This window comes from Oryza sativa, chromosome 4, assembly GCF_034140825.1.
Source record: "Oryza sativa Japonica Group chromosome 4, ASM3414082v1".
NCBI lineage: Eukaryota > Viridiplantae > Streptophyta > Magnoliopsida > Poales > Poaceae > Oryza > Oryza sativa.
The window spans coordinates 35,435,515-35,454,522 of NC_089038.1; the positions used below are offsets into that span (position 1 = coordinate 35,435,515).

At 43.9% G+C, this 19,008-nt stretch overlaps 2 protein-coding genes, 1 long non-coding RNA gene and 1 pseudogene across 3 annotated transcripts; 2 read left to right on the plus strand and 2 right to left on the minus strand.

Annotated features, from left to right (window-relative positions):
- The first annotated feature begins 348 nt into the window (after positions 1-348).
- Positions 349-4,520, plus strand: LOC4337448 (FT-interacting protein 3). Its single transcript, XM_015779875.3, has 2 exons — positions 349-765; positions 1,205-4,520. Exon 2 carries the CDS (start codon positions 1,239-1,241, stop codon positions 4,272-4,274), a length of 3,036 nt encoding a protein of 1,011 aa, XP_015635361.1. The 5' UTR covers positions 349-765; positions 1,205-1,238; the 3' UTR covers positions 4,275-4,520.
- A 517-nt stretch (positions 4,521-5,037) lies between these two features.
- LOC107276892 (probable phospholipid hydroperoxide glutathione peroxidase) lies at positions 5,038-6,945 on the plus strand (annotated as a pseudogene).
- On the minus strand, positions 6,771-9,472 carry LOC4337449 (AT-hook motif nuclear-localized protein 9). Its single transcript, XM_015779878.3, has 5 exons — positions 8,663-9,472; positions 8,217-8,287; positions 7,920-8,084; positions 7,669-7,818; positions 6,771-7,281 (listed from the first exon to the last, which is right to left on the minus strand). The coding sequence occupies exons 1-5, from the start codon at positions 9,276-9,278 to the stop codon at positions 7,024-7,026; spliced, it is 1,260 nt and encodes a 419-aa protein (XP_015635364.1). The 5' UTR covers positions 9,279-9,472; the 3' UTR covers positions 6,771-7,023.
- Positions 9,473-14,699: 5,227 nt separating this feature from the next.
- On the minus strand, positions 14,700-17,074 carry LOC9272593 (uncharacterized). Its single transcript, XR_001544986.3, has 2 exons — positions 16,261-17,074; positions 14,700-15,221 (listed from the first exon to the last, which is right to left on the minus strand). It is a non-coding gene; the product is annotated as an uncharacterized lncRNA (long non-coding RNA).
- Between the last annotated feature and the right edge of the window lie 1,934 nt (positions 17,075-19,008).

A 19,008-nucleotide genomic window follows, 5' to 3' on the forward strand; every position in this document is an offset into this window, starting at 1 on the left:
GCCGTCGCTGCTGGCGGCAGCAGCCGGCTGCTCCTCGCGAATCGTGATGGATGGACGCGTGAGTCGTGACGTTGCGAGTGGTGCGACTTTGACCTCGTTTGGTTTTGCGTTTCCGTCGGTGCCTCGGCCCGGCCCCGGCGCGCGTCGGCATGTGACGTCCCACGTGCGCCTCGCCTCCACCTCCACCGCCGCGCTCCTCTCCGCTCCTAGGATTGTTCTTTTTTTTAAAAAAATATACATTTTTGGCCCCTTCTACAGCTTCTTCCCTTTGAATTTTTTTTCGAAACCGAACTCTTCCATCAATTCCTTCATTGCTTCTTTTACTCGCTTTCTGAAACAAACAAGAGTGTAGGTGTATCAGTTGTGTGCCATTCTCGTCTCTTCTCCGCGACGCGTTCGCTTTCTCTCCCACCCAAAACCCCCAGAGAGGGAAGAGAAACGCCTCCCTCCCCTCTCCTCCCCCGACCCACCCTGCACCTCCTTCCTCGTCGACGCCATGGCAGCACCGGAGTGAAGCAGCCAGCCAGCCGCCCGGATTTCACCATTTGGTCCCGGGTTTCGCCCGGATCTGGGTCTCTCTTCAACCGTCTTCTCCAATCTGGCGGTGCTATAGCTCGCCGCGCCCGGTTGGGGACAAGGCCCAGTAGGCGCTAGCCAAACAGTGTTGAGCGCCTCCTCCCCTCCTCGCGCCTCGGCGCACGGCCGGCGAGAAGGTTTTGAGGGGCGGCGAGCTTCTTCAATCTGCCTCCATCTCGGTTTGAATCGGTATGCATATACTAGCATCTCCCTGTAGACTGTAGTAATACGAAATTGTACTAGTAGTTTATGTATGCGTCGCCGTCGGTTTGATCTCCAGAACCATCGCTGTCAGCGAGTAGCATTAGCACTTACTGCGAGCTTATGGTCCCTGGGGATCTAGTATTAGTTTGTGGATTTCTCCATTTGATGTTGACATGCTACAGTATCTCCTTCGCCCATCATACTACTAGAAGCGTTTCTTTTTGCGCTTTTGTCGAATGGAAAAGATTTGTAGTTTTTTTATGTGTAAATCAAGTTTGATTTTTATTTTTTGTTCACCTGCATCTGTTATGAAAAATTGTTGTTTTTCCCTTGTTGATGCTACAGATGTTCTATGACTGCATCATCAGGTTCATAAGTCCTGCTTCTAATCAATGGTGCTAACAGATGTTTCTGTTTTGTACAGAGTGGTGTAGCAAATAACATCATTTTCGGAGGCAATGGCGGCATATAAGTTGGGTGTGGAGGTTGCAAGTGCTCATGACCTGATGCCCAAGGATGGGCAAGGTTCAGCAAGTGCCTGTGTCGAGCTTACGTTTGATGGCCAGCGGTTCCGCACGGCTATCAAGGACAAGGATCTGAACCCAGTGTGGAATGAGCGCTTCTACTTCAACGTTTCGGATCCGTCTAATCTTCCTGAGCTTGCGCTTGAAGCGTACGTCTACAACATCAACAGATCCATTGATGGTTCAAGGTCCTTCCTTGGCAAGGTCAGAATTGCTGGAACCTCATTCGTGCCATTCCCTGATGCGGTTGTCATGCATTATCCACTGGAGAAGCGTGGGATGTTCTCACGTGTGAAAGGGGAACTGGGTCTGAAAGTATACATTACCAATGACCCATCCATCAAAGCTTCAAACCCTCTCCCAGCAATGGATCCTGTTTCAAACAATCCTCCCCCAACGCCAGCGGAGCAAATAGCAACTGATATAACCGGTACAAATCTCAGCACAACTCATGAGCACAGGGCTGAGGTGAAAACATTGCACACCATAGCTAAGGAGGTGCAGCATCAGCACCATGGGCATGGCCATCTACCAGCTTCCTTTCCCGACCAACCTTCCAAGTATGCTGTTGACCAGATGAAACCAGAACCTCAACAACCCAAGATTGTAAGAATGTATTCAGCAGCCTCTCAGCAACCCATGGACTATGCACTCAAAGAAACTAGTCCATTTCTTGGTGGCGGACAGGTTGTTGGAGGCCGGGTTATACGTGCCGAGAAGCATGCCAGTACATATGACCTAGTGGAGCGAATGCAGTATCTTTTTGTACGTGTGGTTAAGGCACGGGACTTGCCTGACATGGATGTCACTGGAAGCCTAGATCCTTATGTTGAAGTGAGAGTTGGCAACTACAGGGGTATAACTAGGCACTTTGAGAAGCAGAAGAATCCAGAGTGGAATGCGGTCTTTGCTTTTTCCAGAGACCGTATGCAGGCAACTATCCTTGAAGTTGTTGTCAAAGACAAGGATTTGCTAAAAGATGACTTTGTTGGTCTGGTGCGATTTGATCTGAATGATGTTCCGATGCGTGTGCCCCCTGACAGTCCATTGGCCCCAGAATGGTACCGCCTCGTTCATAAAACTGGGGATAAGTCAAGAGGCGAGCTGATGCTTGCAGTTTGGATCGGCACCCAAGCCGATGAGGCATTTCCTGACGCATGGCATTCAGATGCTGCAACACTTGAGGATCCATCTGCTGTAACACACATGAAGTCTAAAGTTTACCATGCTCCAAGACTCTGGTACCTGCGAGTCAATATAATTGAGGCCCAAGATATTGCCATAACTGATAAGACACGCTATCCAGATGTTTTTGTAAGGGCACAAGTGGGGCATCAGCACGGGAGGACAAAACCTGTTCAAGCTAGAAATTTCAACCCATTCTGGAATGAGGATCTAATGTTTGTGGCTGCTGAACCTTTTGAGGATCACCTTATTCTTTCCCTTGAAGATCGTGTAGCTCCTAACAAAGACGAGGTGCTTGGCCGTGTAATTATACCGTTGACAATGATTGATAGAAGAGCCGATGATCGTATTGTCCATGGGAAATGGTTCAATCTTGAGAAGCCGGTACTTATTGATGTGGATCAATTGAAGAAGGAGAAGTTCTCTACTCGGCTTCATCTTCGTCTCTGCCTTGATGGAGGGTACCATGTTCTAGATGAGTCCACTAACTACAGCAGTGACCTCAGACCAACAGCCAAGCAACTCTGGAAACCGTCCATTGGTTTGCTTGAGCTTGGAATCCTGGGTGCTCAAGGGATTGTTCCAATGAAAACACGGGATGGAAAAGGTTCATCAGACACTTACTGTGTTGCTAAGTATGGTTCAAAGTGGGTACGGACACGTACCATCGTGAACAACCCGGGCCCCAAATTCAATGAACAATATACCTGGGAAGTTTATGATCCTGCAACAGTCCTGACTGTCGGTGTTTTTGACAATGGCCAGCTTGGAGAGAAAGGTGGTGAGAAGACGTCCAGTTCTAAAGATGCGAAAATCGGCAAGGTTCGGATTCGTCTTTCCACTCTTGAAACTGGCCGTGTCTACACTCACTCATATCCCCTCCTGGTTCTACATCCATCGGGGGTAAAAAAGATGGGTGAATTGCACTTAGCCATACGATTTTCCTCAACTTCATTAGTAAACATGATGTACCTGTACTCTCGACCTTTGCTACCAAAGATGCACTATGTACGCCCAATACCAGTCCTTCAGGTTGACATGCTGCGCCATCAAGCTGTCCAGATTGTGTCTGCCCGACTTAGCCGGATGGAACCACCTCTGAGAAAGGAAGTTGTTGAGTACATGTCAGATGTTGATTCTCACTTGTGGAGCATGAGACGAAGCAAAGCCAACTTCTTCAGGCTCATGTCAGTCTTCTCAGGCTTGTTTGCAGTTAGCAAGTGGTTTAATGGTGTGTGTTCATGGAGGAACCCCATTACCACTGTGCTGGTTCACATCCTATTTATAATGTTGGTGTGCTTTCCAGAGCTCATACTCCCAACAGTGTTCTTATACATGTTTCTTATAGGGGTTTGGAACTATCGTTACCGACCTTGCTATCCTCCACACATGAACACTAAGATCTCTCATGCGGAGGCTGTCCACCCAGATGAACTTGACGAAGAGTTCGATACATTCCCAACAAGCAGGAGTCCTGATGTTATTAGGATGAGGTATGATAGGCTGAGGAGTGTTGCTGGAAGAATACAGACTGTGGTAGGTGATATAGCAACTCAAGGGGAGAGGGTTCAAGCACTGCTTAGCTGGAGGGATCCTCGGGCCACAGCAATATTTGTCCTCTTTTGTCTCATAGCAGCAATAGTCCTGTATGTTACACCACTCCAAGTTCTTGCAGCATTGGCAGGGTTCTATGTCATGAGGCACCCGAGGTTCAGATATAGGTTGCCTTCAACGCCAGTGAATTTCTTCAGACGACTGCCAGCAAGGACCGACAGCATGCTATAAAATAGCTGCCATCTGGTGGCCTTATCATTGTGATAAATTGGATGGAGTACTCCATGCCGATTACTGTAGTCTGGCTTCGTTTTGTTGTTATTGTAACTGTGTGTTCTTAGTACTTGAGAGCCTGTATATCGTATTAGCTTCTGAATGCAGGGAATAATGTGTTTAAGGCTTCTTGTGAACTATCAGATTTTGGAGTTGTACTGGTCATTTTAAATATCTAGTTGCCCAATATATAGTACTTTAAAATCTTGCTTGCTTGGTTTCTGTTGTATGCCTGCATATATGTTGTCATGAACCATTCTCTGGAAAGGGTGACTACTGATCATCATACAAGATATTTTTTCTGCCTAATTTTTGTTGATTGATCGGATAGGTAGAAAGGGTGATGATATTTTGTGGCTAATTAGAAAGCTGTGCTAAGCGTTCAATTTGTACCTGTTGTTGAACAGCTGAACATTCAGCATTGATTGATAGCTTTACACACTGTATGATATCTCCGACTCTCCATTATGATTATATTGTGATTTCCGCTGTATACTTTGAGAATGCCCAGAAACTGGTGATAGGAATGGCTTCTGTGTTGTAGCGTTGATGGACACAATATTTTGTCTACTTGTATAGTAGCGTTATATAGAGATACATGTGCTTTAGAAATGGCCCATTCAATTATCATGTTTTACATATTTTGTGGTTGGCATTAGCATCTGTGGAAAACATTTGGACTGGAAAAAAGGGGAGAATTCTCAAACGAAATGTCTGATAAAATGCAGAAATAAATCTCGTGGTGCTAGTTGCCAGTTGTCACACTTCTTTTTGTTCCTTCATTGTCTCTTTGCATTCTTCTCCAATCCTTCTTCCAGTGGCTTGTCCAGGAGAGCACTTCAGTGTTGCTGAAAGCAAATATGGGAGCAGCTGAGTCATCTTCAAAGCTCGCTGGCTCCATCCATGAATTCACTGTGAAGGTCTGTTGAGCGCCTGTCCCTCCTTCCATTTCTCTAGAATTATTTATTCTTATTTTTTATCAAGCATGTTGAGAGGTTTTATGGGAAATTTTGAAGAAGCCACGTTGAAGTGTCTGTGAACCAATGCAATCGGGCTATTTGAAAATTGATAATACAAGAACAAGAGATGGAGTTTTTCAATGACAGGGTCTCTATTCCCATTCATCCAACTTTGATTTCATTTCGTCGTGTTTAAATAACGGTCTGTGGAATAATTCTGCAGGATGCGAGGGGGAGTGATGTGGAACTCAGCAGATACAAGGGAAAAGTTGTTCTTATTGTGAATGCTGCATCTCGATGGTATTGGTCTTTACATTTTCATTCGAAATTGTCTAATGAGAGTTTGTACTTTCCCACCTGATCTGATGATATCTCTGCAGTGGTCTGACGAATTACAACTACACTGAACTTGGTCAGTTATATGGGAAATACAAGGAGACAGGTACTAGTTGTTTACCTATATGACAGTACGTTTGTTGCAACTCGGCTCTGAAGTCACGCGAATACCTTTATGAAGTACTTTTGGAGAAATCGCTGCAAATTTCTTGAATCTTGACCAGTGCTCATTTTTCAGTATCGGTTTTTTTAATAACATTTTTAGACTTTTATCTGTGGGCACTGGGCAGCTGTATAATACCGTACTGCTGTTATTGCTTTTACTCTGAAGAAAGTATTCACTCTCTTATCGTTTCCTCTGCCGTCCAGTTAAATTGCATCAAATCTTTCAGTTTCCCCTTGACACCTCAATTGTAATTTATGAGAGCATAACGCTGTCCGTTGACAGTCTACAATGACCTCAATTGCTTTGTATTTCCCCTTTTTCTTGTGCAATTAGGATTGGAGATATTGGCGTTCCCATGCAATCAATTTGCAGGACAGGAGCCACCGAGCCAGGCAGCAATGAGCAGGTTGTGGAGTTTGCTTGTACCCGCTTCAAAGCAGAGTATCCTATCCTTGGCAAGGTCCAACCAATGGCAATCTTTTCTTCCAGTGCTAGCTTCCAAAACCATATCCAATTATTTGTTGTTTCGGTCTAAAATCAACGCGCCCGAGTTGTCAAACAGGTTGATGTGAATGGCGGCAATGCTGCTCCACTGTACAAGTTCTTGAAGTCAGAGAGAGGTGGCCTCTTCGGAGAACGCATCAAATGGAACTTCACCAAATTTCTGGTTGACAAAGAGGGTCATGTGGTGAACCGTTATGCACCAACCAGCTCCCCATTGAGCATTGAGGTGATGAAACAAAACAGTGTTCGTTTTCATTTTATTATATAGCTTCACAGGCATGATTACTCATCAGTCAATGGTTGTTTCTGCAGAATGACATCAAGAACCTGCTAGGGGCTTAGAGCTCACTCCATGAAAGATGATGCATCGTCCTGTTGTTGCTGCTACTACAATCTGTTTGCAATTTCTGTGAAGAGGAACCTACAATGATGATGCTCTGTATCTGTGTAGTGAGAAAGAATATAAAGGTAGTGAAGGAAATCTGAATGTACAGGTTGGGCAGTAGCACATGTCGCTGAAAGAAAAGCAAGATTATCCTGTTGGGATTACACAACTCTGAGCATGCATGCATGCATGAATGCAACGTTGCCTAGTGAATAATAATAATCTATAAGAATTAACGGCTCAAAAACTGAACAGGCTATTACAGAGAGGAGTACAATTTTGGGGGTAATTCTTTGGGAATCAGAAAAACAAATTTCTGGAGCACATATGGAAGAGTCGACAAATTGAGAGATGAAGCTAGCCTCTAGATGAGTTGATATCAATGTTGGAACTTCTCGTGTCAAATATCCCGGAGCTAGGCCACCCTCCCGTCGTTGTTACAGGGGGCGGCGGCGTTAGATTTTGGTTATGGCCGGAGCTCGGCGACGCGTCCTGCCCTCCTCCGGTCAGCGAGTCCGAGCTGAAGGCCGCCGCCGCCGCCTGTTGCTGCTGCTGTTTCCCGGCCTTCTTCGACTTGGGCTTCGACCCTCCCTGCACGAAACTCCCAAGTACCACCTGCAAGTGCCAATGAGTACCCCAGGTTAGACCAAGATCAATGCTAGAATTGAATCCCATTTCTGATCAAAACTCAGAATCCCTTTGATTGGAAAAGAGGAATTTTGTAGGAATCATGTAATCATCCCTTCCAAAGAAGGCCTTAATGGAGTGAGTACATTTGCAACCAGACAATGCTACTATAATCTTGATGATGAAGATGATCTAGCCATCTAGGAGAGGAGAAAAAGAAAAGATGAGGTTGGTTCAGGGTTTTAAATCTCCCGCTATAGCTGTTTGAGAAGGGTTATAGCTATTTGCTCTCATATACAATTTAGCTGCTATAGCTGCTTGAGAAGCTAACCGCTAAATGTCTTAGCCCGCTATTTAAAACATTGGGTTGGTTACCTGAACGGTGCTGGCAGCTACCAATGCTCCGCCGAGAACGCCTCCAATGATATGCCTCTCGGGGCTGCACAGCGTCACGCTCAGCCCGTCGCTCTGCCCCTCGTTCATCAGGTTGTAACACCCCGACATGCTCAAGATCTCGTACAGCCCCTGCCACAATGCACACACAAACATCAAATCCACTCCTGTCACATGCAACTCTGAATTAAACTTACCAAGATTGCATTGCACCAACCAATTAGTTGTTATACCTCGTAGATGGCAGGGTTCTTGTAGTGGGAGGAGGCGTGAACCCTTGACATGGCGCCGTCGGCCGGGTGGCGGAGGACCACCCGGGAGACGGAGCCGGTGGCCGAGAGCACGCACACCGCCCTGGACGAATGGTTGGCGAACGCCACGATCTTCCCTGCAACGTCCTGACAATGATCAATGTCGCCTGTCAGCTCAGTTCAGTTTTACCTCCCCTCTCAGTTTGCATGCAGCTCTGCATTTTCTGCTGATGAAAAAATTGTAGTAACGGTGAATGAGCTATGAGTATTTTTATTTACCTCTGAAGGAGATGCCGTGATGATGTGAGGGGTGAAGCTCGTTCCAGCTGAGCCACTGAACGCATTGCCCCCTGCACAAGCACAAACACGATCATCAAGGTCATGACAGTTCCTAGTCTGAAAGTTTTTTGGTATTATAGAGTTGCAGGACAATTTTGGGTAGGAGGAATGCCTATGCAATTCTCTAAGTTAATTAATTAGGAAGTCACAGAATACTATACTGTTTTTCTTTTCTGAAAAAGATAACAACACATGATATATTTTTTTATCTTTTCTAAGTAAAGTACACATGGATGACAGAATTCAATATTTGAGTAAACAAAACAAACAAAAAGGAAATCTACCACTAAAGATTAAATAAATATCAACGTGGCAGAGCAGTGCAGAGCAAAGCAGAGGCTTTCCCTCTCTCTACATATATAAAGACTGTCACTTGATTCACTTACCTGAAAGCTTAACCGGTGATGAGAGCTGCTGCTTCTTCCCTGTCCCCGGCGGCCGCCCGCGCCGCTTCTTCTGCGCCGAGTCGTCCATCCCTGAGCCGCCGCCAACCATGTCGGCGCCGGACACGGACCCCATCCTCGGCGGCGCGCTCAGCATCTGCTGCTGGTGCTGCGCGGCGGCGGCGGTGGACACCTTCATGGTCCCGTCCGGGCCGTACTTGCGCGGGCGGCCTCGCTTCCTCTTGACCGGCTCCATGGGCGTCGCGGACGGCGGCACGGTGGGTGAGCCGGCGCCGGCGGAGGCGGAGACGGAGGCCATGCTGTTGTGCATCAATGGCGGCGGCGGCGGCGCGGCGTCCATCTGGAACTGCATGCCGGCGAGCGGGCCCGGGCCGATGGACTGGAGGATCGCGGTGGGGCTCATCCCCATGTTGGGCATGGGTCGGATGACCGACGGGCCGCCGTGCATCCCGGCGAGCGGCGACGCGCTATGCCCGCCGCCGCCTCCTCCGCCCCCGAGCATCCGGTGTTGCTGCTGATGCTGCTGATGCTGATGCTGATGCTGCTGGTGCGCATAGTATGACAGTTCGGACGGTGAGAGGAGTTCTTTGCCATCCATGCATGGATCACCGAGCTCCCCCCAACAGAAACAGATCAATCAAACTGCTTCTTCCTTTCTTTCTCCTGTTCTTGAACAATCAGCACGACGAGACGAGGACGAACAGCAAGGTGTTGAAGATGAAGAGTGAGTTGGTTGGGGGAGAAGGAAAAGGAGGGGAGGAGGAGATGAGATACTAGATCAGATGAAATGATGGGGGGAGAGAGAGAGAGAGAGAGATAAGATGACGCGGTTGGCCTACATGCTATCGCAGCAGCCGCAACGCAGACGATGCAACTAGGCCAAGCGCGCGCAGGCGCAGGCAAACCCAAGCCAAGAAGGCACAAGAGGACGGCGAGCGTGAGAGAGAGATGGGCAGCGGACGGAGGGACGGATGGCGCCCACACAAGGAGGCGATAAGATTTGGTTCCGTTTCCTTGGCCCAACGACGTCGAAAGGGAAAAAAGGCGGAGCCGAGCGCGAGCGGCGCGGCGCGGGGGTGGATTTGCTTGTGATTTGCCTTCCTTTGCAATTTGCTGGCTGCGGCTTCCGTTTCGTTCGGCGCGCGCCACTCCATTTTGCGTCCACGCGCGCGGATGGGCTGGGTGGGCGGTGGCCTGTCGCTACCCGCCCACTCGATCCCCGCCCCCACGCTACAGTCCGATCGGGACCTCCCCTCGGGTCCCACCTGTCAGCTCTCCACAAGATGTTTTCAGATATTTATGGCGCTCGCCCTGTCGCCCACGACCTTTTCTTGGTTTTCAAGGTTGATGCTTCCCAAAGCTTCACCTCACCTCACCTCACCTGACCACCAACGGCGGATATCTCATGAACCTTTGTGTTGGGCGGTTCATAGTTCACGTAAGACTTGGTTGAATTGTTATATCGAGATAGTATGTCTAAGCAGGAGCGGAGCTAGAACGAAATGAAGAGAGCTGCCACTCACTTATTTTACTCTACTTTAGACTGATATAAGTGCCTAAATTTGGATTGAGGGAGGTGCATATATGGTGAAAATAGATGAACTATAGCTTAAAAAAATTTCTTAACCGGGTTCCTGGGCACCCCCTATCCTACCTAGCTCCGCTCCTGTGTCTAAGTGAAAAATATGCATATAGGTTTCTCACACACACCAACTAGCAAATGTCATAAAAAATTAGAAAAAAATAAACAGTTATTTCTAATAGTACTACACATATATGCGAAAATTCATATTAAGATTCATTACATTTTAGCCGTGACAAAAAAAATCTGATAATTTTAAGAGTAACCATCTCTAAAGATTTTTTTTTACAATTAAAATATAATGAATTTGAAGATGCATGTTTCACCACAAGAAATCTAACCAATTGACATATCAGGCTTTCACATACTACCTTCATATTTCATATTTTAATGTATGACACCGTTGATTTTTTATCCAACGTTTAACCATTCGTCTTATTCCAAACATTTATGTAATTATTATTTATTTTATTGTGACTTGATTCGTCATCAAATGTTCTTTAAGCATGACATAAATATTTTAATATTTGCACAAAAAATTTGAATAAAACGAATGGTCAAACGTTGGTCAAAAAGTCAACGGCGTCATACATTAAAATATAGGGGGAGTACAACGGAGGTCGGAGTCTTCGAAAGTTTCACATATGGTATTTGCAAAATAAAAAGTGTGTCCATGTAATTATAGCCTACTTATTGTATGTAATATTTGATATTCACGGATCTACTTCAAAATAAAACACGATATGACATTAATTAAAATTCAAAATAAAAATAAATTAAATCCCTAAATTAGAAAAATAAAAATAAGAGTTCAACTAAAAGTACAATTTTTATATAACTAAAAATTCGAAATAAAAATAAATATTATTGAGAGAAGAAACCATATAGAATACATCACGAGATTAATTAAAAATCAAAAATAAAAAATAAAAAATATAAGAGTTTAAGTAGGAATATAATTTGTAAATAACAAAATATCGGAATGAAAAATATGGAATTTTCATTAAAAAAAACAATCCATTTAGAACACAAACGATGACAAATTACAATAGAGAAAGGAGAAGCAATAACCAATAGAGAAGGGAGAAGCAATAACCCCGTAAAGAAATGGGGTGGTAGCGGTGGACTATAAAAAAAACCCAAATAGAATTCCAATGATGGTTGAGAGGGGAGACGACGGGCAGACCATTGAACAGCACGGTCATGGCTGTTGGTGGGACATTTAGAAAGTAAATAAAATCACACAATGATAATCATGTTTGCTTTTTAAACTCTCAGTAACAACAAAGAGGGGTAGCAACGGGCGAGCTGTAGAGGAGTAGTGGCGAAGTCGCTGACGGTTTGGCAAAACTTCTACAAAGTAAAAAAATAATTAAACTCAATGATAATTATGTTCAATTTTTTAAATCCCAATGACAATAAAAGATGAAGCAGTGGACCGATTATAGAGTAGTATAGTAATGGCGTTTGACGGGATTTCTAAAATCATAGGAACGAAACCTAACGAGATAATGAACTCTAAAAACTACTAGATTTAATTTTAAAATTTTTCAAGGAGGATGTATAGAAGCCGTGGTAGATCAAGCAAGCAAATAAAAGGGTGAGAAAGAAGTTTGGGGTAGCGACTAATGCAACTTAGAAGTTTGGGGTAGCTACTAATGCAACTTTTTAAAAACTGTAAAATTAGAAACACATGAAGTGATAAAGTTCGGTTTTCAAAGTTATATGACAACGAGATAGTGATTTAACAAATTTTAAGTAAAATTATATATAAAAAGAGATAATTTTGTACGTGTGTTGGTCCCGCAGCTGCGCGGGTCACCCAAAAAGTTTTGATTAAATGGTACTCCCTCCGTTTCAGGTTAAGGTTATAAGACGTTTTGACTTTGGTCAAAGTCAAACTGTTTTAAGTTTGACTAAGTTTTTAGAAAAAAATGTTAACATTTTCAACCCAAGACAAATTTATTATAAAAATATATTCAATTATTGATTTGATAAAACTAATTTAGTATTATAAATATTACTATATTTGCCTATAAACTTAGTTGAAAAAAAACAGTTTTACTTTGACCAAAGTCAAAACGTGTTTTAGCCTGAAACGAAGGGAGTAGAAGTTATTAATATGAATAGTAGTGGTATTTTTTTAATTCCAAAAAATTATAGTGGTATGGATCTAATTAACCATATATTTTACGACGGATCGATGGAGTATAAGAGGACCATGGGATATCTAACGAATTGACCGATGGGAAGCTAGCTGCTTGGGTCGTCGGGCGATCGTAGCTAGTGTCGATGGCTCACAGGTCACAAACAAGCGAGAAATGTTGCTACCTCCCGCCAGCGATAATAATATTCCAAATTGCAAAGCAACGTCTCTTTCTACCGCGGAGAGTAGTAGTAGGAGTGGTACTGGCGTTTGCAGCGAGTGTGCAACCAACCAGCGATCGACTCGAGTGTGCGCGCAGCGGCCACTTGGGGGCAATCACGTCGACGCGGGCGGCGGTCGATGTCTAGCGAGGCGTCCGTCGAGAGCACGACACGTCCAAGTTGCGTCCCCGCTTGCGCCGGGCCCACCCGTCGGGGGGTGAGCCACTCTCACTCTGTATCATGCTGCTGCATCTTATGCACATCCATCGATCCTTTCTGTGAATAATGGCTGCTGTCCAATCCAATGATCAACTTGTCAACCGATCCACCGATGGAATGGAATGGATCCAGCCGTAGGTGAGGAGCAGTGTTAGAGCAGGTACAGTAAGAGCATGAAGATAGAAGAGCAGCGGGCTACAGATTTATAGCCAGCTACAGCACATATGAGACCAAAAAATAGGTAACTATTATATGAATTGGCTACTAAATTAACTTTAAATGATTTAGAGCCAATAGTTGGCTATAATATTAAACTTGCTCTATTAGACTATAAGGGTGCGTTCGTTCCTGGGGGATTGGGTGAGAAAGCCCATCGTATTCCGCGCGCACGCTTCCCAAACTACTAAACGGTGCATTTTTTTAAAAAAATTTCTATAGGAAAGTTGCTTTAAAAAACCATATTAATCCATTTTTAAAATTTAAAATAGTTAATACTCAATTAATCATGCGCTAATGGCTTACCTCGTTTTACGTATCTTCCCAATCTTCTCAATCCCCTTCTCCTCAAACTCACCCTAAGTCGGCTACAAGCTTATGTGGAGAAGATAAGAGAGGAAAGAGAAGATAAACGGACTACAGATTTATAACTAGCTGCGATACAAACTCCCAAACATGTTGTATGTATAACATGTGGGACCAATTATTAATGATATAGTATATATTTATAGTTAATTATTGTATGAATTAACTATTAGATTGACAATAAATGATTTGAAGCTAGCAGTACTCTCTACAATTAAACTTGCTCTTATAGTCTCATGGGCCACACATCAGTCACAGATATGTGCCCTGCATGCCAAGGAAAGCCAATTGAAGAATCGAGCGATAGTCACGCCGCCATTACTCCTAGATTTCAGGACGTCTCTGGCTCCGTTGCGGTGAGGTACTGAAGCCAGGCATGCAGCCTTCTCCTGCTACTCCCTCCGTTTTAAAATATTTGACACCGTTAAAATTTTAGTACGTGTTTAACCATTCGTCTTATTCAAAAAATTTAAGTAATTATTTATTCTTTTCATATCATTTGATTCACTGCTAAATATACTTTTACGTACACATATAGTTTTACATATTTTATAAATGTTTTAATAAGACGAACGGTCAAACATGTGTTAAAAAGTCAACAGTGTCAAGGGTGGCAGTATCCGTTACTACTACAGTTGTGTTATCTCCATCCATCGCGTCGCGTGTGTGTGTTGACTGTTGCGCGCGGGAGTATTGTTGTGGATAAGCGAGCGAGGGAGCGAGCGGCGGATTGGATGCAGGATAAGATCGGCCGTCCCGGGCGCGGGCGCGGGCGCGGGCGGCGATACCAACCAACTCCAACAGTGACTGCTCCTCCTCTTCCTCTTGCTGCGCTGCGCTTTGCCTTGCGTTGGCTTGGCTTGGCTTCGTCCACGACCACGCGCAGGCGCAGCACATGGCCCCGATGAGCGTCAGGATTGGATTGGGTCGTGGATGGGAAGTGCGAGTTGGTTCACGGAACCAGCGGCGCCACCGAAAGCTACGTCCCCCCAGCGCGGACTTCCATTCGCATTGCACCAACAACTTCGCTAGTATTAACCAAACCGAAAGCAACGAGATTTCCTTCATGGGCCGCCAAAGTCGAGGCTTTATGTAGGCCCATCAAGCCCTGCCGCTAACTAAGGTCGAACAGCCCAGATCTCTCATGGGCCTTGTAATTCGCCATGCCATCAGGCCCTGCATACAAGGCGTGCCTGGGCTTCACTGCCTCATGGGCTTCAAAATTCCGCCAGGAAATACTGCATCCCAGGGGCCAGCGGCTGAGAAATCTTTTGAGATTTTCCTCTCTGAAAGAAAATTTTACTAGTAACTTTGACAGGATTACATAAAAGACATCAGTATTCTGCTACAGTAGATGCGTGTGTGCAGAATCCTCAATTGCCTCTTTGCTACTACATTGAATTACCAGATCAACACATAAATATATATATACAAGTTGTTCTGCACTCGGCCTTATGGACGAAAGAAAATGGACACTGATCAGCCAGAATAGATCAGAAACCTTAGCTAGCCAGGTATTCAGGGGCTGTTTGGTTGCTGCCCTCGCCTGGAGACCATTGCTCAGGCAGGTCGATCCGACCGCAGGCGACCGAAATCGGACGCCTGAGATCGACGCATGAGCCGGGCGCGAATCTGAGGGCAGCAAGCAAACACGCCCTCAGATTTCAGAGTGGTTCAGCGATTCAGCCGTGCGAACCATATTCCTTTGATTGATTCCATCGTCATAAACTGAACTTGTCGGGACTCGGGACTCTATATGTTTTACCCTGTCTGTCAAAAGACCTTCTTGCACTGCCAAATATGCACTTTCAGCAGACATCACTGTGTTCAATAATGCATCATGGCATATCATCAACTATATATTTTATATAGGAGTACGTTTATAAGCATTGACAGAGCTAGCTTATTTGGGTTCCGGAAATATTGTGCAATGATCGTTTGTGTTCCTTTTCTCTTGATAAGAGAAAATATAGTAGTACATTAGTTTAGTTGCATGCGATGGAGAGATAAAATTAAGATAGCTACGGAGTATGTATCAGTTTCTTCTAATATATTGACGTGCTATTTTTTTACGCGTTCGCAAAAAATATGTATCTTGTCTCTTTCTCGATGACGATCGAATCCAAATTGGTACTCATTCACGCGCAAAATGAGTTGCAATCGAGATGCGTACTACTCCAACTCTCAAGCAACAAGCGGAACAATTAATGCACACAAAAAGCAAGATCAGAAAAAGGGAAGATCATTGCAAAATTCCAACTAGCTTAGGCACCGATCGATGTCTAATGTCTTGTACCGTGCAAAGTTTAATGTAAAACCCAATTCTCCACGTTTCTTCTCCACTACTATACTTTTGTTACCATTTATATATCACCAATCAATCCACTTGATGATCAGGTCAGATGCATAACAAATTAAATTATGTCTGAACAGTCCTGCAAGCAGTACTGGTGCATATGCATCATGTTTTCTGTACTCTATCTTAGCATATTCAGAGTTAGATCGATAGGGCTTTAAACATATACATACTGGAAAAAAACAACATATATAGTCAAATAAAGACAAGATGCAATTGCATGTTGTTATCGACTAATTAATGGCTTCTTATAGTCTAACAGCTAGTAGCTTACATCTACAATTCAGGACTAGTGAAACCAGTAGTAATTTGCTTACACAAATTAGATGCCATTAATTCGTTCTCAAAGTAAAAGAAAGTAACACTAGAATACTCAATACTACTCCTACTGTTGTTCATTTCTTGTATACGGGGATGATCAATATACTGATGTGGAGCATGCATACATATGCAGTAATTGTATACGATACACACCTGTGTGCTAGCGTTGGGCTTCGATTTAACTCCTGAATCTGGAGCAGCTTGCGGATTGATCAAGGCGGCGATGGAAGAAGCAAGCCGGCAGGCAAGCGCGTCCAGCAGGCAAAGGATCGATCGATCAAGGAAGATGAGGAGGCGGAAGCAAGAGGAAAATTCCAAAGGGATTGCACTGATCGATCACGCACGTCGTCGTCGATCGATGAGGCGATCGATCGAGATAGCTAGCCAGATCAATGCGATCCCTTTGGAGTCCTCCACTAGTTTCCTCAGGCCGATATATATGTCGGCCGGTTGAATTGGCAACTACGCGTAGCTAAGCTATCAGGTTGCACGCATGCATTGTGGTAGCTAAGCTATCTAATTAACTCTCCTATCTCTAGAATTCAAAGTGCATGCAGAATGTTTGTTGCAGCCAGCTGCTAGCTAGCTAGGTAAACACTAAGCTAAGTGTATAGTGGTATTATAGTTAGGTGCTAGCCTGGGGTTTATAAGGAGGTAGCTGAGCCTGCTCGAGTGCAATGGCATGGAGATCGAGATTGATATAGAGAGAGATAGGCTAGCTGGAGAGAGAGAGAGAGAGAGAGGAAATGGAAACAAGCAACGCTAGCTGGAAGAGGGAGGCGAAAGCTACAGGGCAATGAGATGGAGAAGCGGAGAAGCTTAGCTTAGCTTCACAGTTTGGGCGTGTGAAGTGAAGGCGAAGGCGATCGAGAGAGAGAGAGAGGTTGATGGGCCGGGGAACACAAGGGCCCACCACGGAGATGCTAGTGTACCCAATGTCTGGCGTACTACTTCTGCCCACTCCAATGCTGACCTCTCTCTCTCTCTCTCTCCTGCTGCTGCTGCCCATCTTTTTATTTACGACTCTACCCCTGGCAATGCCCGTTAAGTTTCACTTTAGTTTCGTTTTATCCCTAGTTATTATACAACGAGAAGAAATTACTGACTGATCCATATCCATGTAAAAACAGTCGATCACGAGTGTCATGCATCCAGTCTTCGTCCATAGTGAAATGGCTATTCATTGATCTATATTGCACATGTGTTCTTTGTGCACAGCTAACTGTAGTAAAAAATATATATGTGTGTGTGCATGAGTGAGAAGTACTCTCACTGTTTACATTTATTAATTTGTAGAATATATAGATGTATACAATAGTAATTAGCACGAAGGATGTTCAGCAGTTTAACCCCGACAGAAGCCAATGAATTGTTTTCAACCGCTAGATCGAGTAGCTAGGATATGAAGTATATATCCAACGTCGTAACCGCCTAGTTTGATATGATCTGATCGAGTATATAGCTTGCGTTGTTCTTAAAAAAAAAGAATATATAGCTTGCGTTTATCCCTAAGGTTTTGAATTATATCTGTTTCTTAATGCTGCGTTCTTTCCAGAAGTTGGAGAGAGTTTTTCAGTGCACGCGAAATGGGAAATATCATTAAGATATTATTAATTAAGTATTAATAATTATATAAACTTGAAAATGATTTTTTTATTTTTTAAACAACCTCTATATAATTTTTTTATAACAAATACATCATTTAACAGTTTGAAAAGCAAGAAATTTAAGGTTTGGAATTGAAGAAAACAAATAAGCATTAGTACTAGTACTACACATTATACTTGAATGAATATGTATAGGTAGCTAGCAGCTTTAAATATTTGGGCGTTCCATAGCATAGCAAACACTCCATGTTGCAGTTGGAAGCCAAATAGCTACAGCTAGGTAGATAAGTTAACAGTACACGCGCGCGTGCGGGGGTTACAGGGACGGCCGTAGTTCAGTTAATCCAATCCACAGCCACCCGGCGCGATTCGTGTATAAAGTGGCGGGGAATTAAAACATATGAGATCAATTACTAGTGGTTTATATTGGAGTACGTTATTTCTTTATTTTTTTATTTATATCTAAAAATTAAGGTTTATAGGATGTTTTTTAAAAAACTGTGGGATCAGTCAACCCCACGAAAAAGACCTAAATCCGTAACTTGATGCATTGTTGTTGCAAGCAGCATTTGGCCATTTCACACACTGACACACACGCACACATGCTAGATGCACGACTGCACCGCATGCACGCTCAAATGCTTGATCGATCGATCGATCGATCAACTCGATTGCTGGCTACCTACCTACCTACCGACTTGGCAGGCTGCCGTGTAGGGCCATATGATATGTACGTCGATCTGAATTCCTGAACCTGAGACGATCGAGACCCACACGGGGGAACATCAAATTGAGCTACAGATGCAACGTATGATCTACTCCCTTAAAAAAAAAAGGAAAATTGGAACCATACCATTATAATGTCCAGATTTATAGTTAGAACTAGTTTTTTTTTTTGAAACGGAAAGAGGAGTATGTATTTATGCACAGGGCATTTGACTGATAGACAGAGAAGAAAGATCTGGCAACAACAGCAAAAGAAAAAAAAACATACAAGAAAAGAAGAAAGATTAATTCAGATGCATGGTTTGGGTCGGCCCCTCTTGATTGCACTGCCACATTAGGCATGCATATGCATGATATGGGGTCGATCAATGGGTTGCACATGCATGCAACTTGCTAAATAGATTAATTATTAACGGTTGGGCATACATACTACCTCCGTTTTTAATAGACGACGCCGTTAACTTTTTCTCACATGTTTGATCATTCGTCTTATTCAAAAAATTTACGTAATTATAATTTATTTTGTTATGAGTTATTTTATCACTCATAGTACTTTAAGTATGATTTA

Excerpts from the sequence above, each read along its gene's own strand:
- LOC4337448 (XM_015779875.3), top strand. The coding sequence starts at position 1,239 with ATGGCGGCATATAAGTTGGGTGTGGAGGTTGCAAGTGCTCATGACCTG.
- LOC4337449 (XM_015779878.3), bottom strand. The coding sequence starts at position 9,278 with ATGGATGGCAAAGAACTCCTCTCACCGTCCGAACTGTCATACTATGCG. Across the intron at positions 8,288-8,662 it reads ATCACCGGTTAAGCTTTCAG|GGGGCAATGCGTTCAGTGGC; the intron begins GTAAGTGAATCA and ends GTGCTTGTGCAG. Across the intron at positions 7,819-7,919 it reads AGAACCCTGCCATCTACGAG|GGGCTGTACGAGATCTTGAG; the intron begins GTATAACAACTA and ends GCATTGTGGCAG.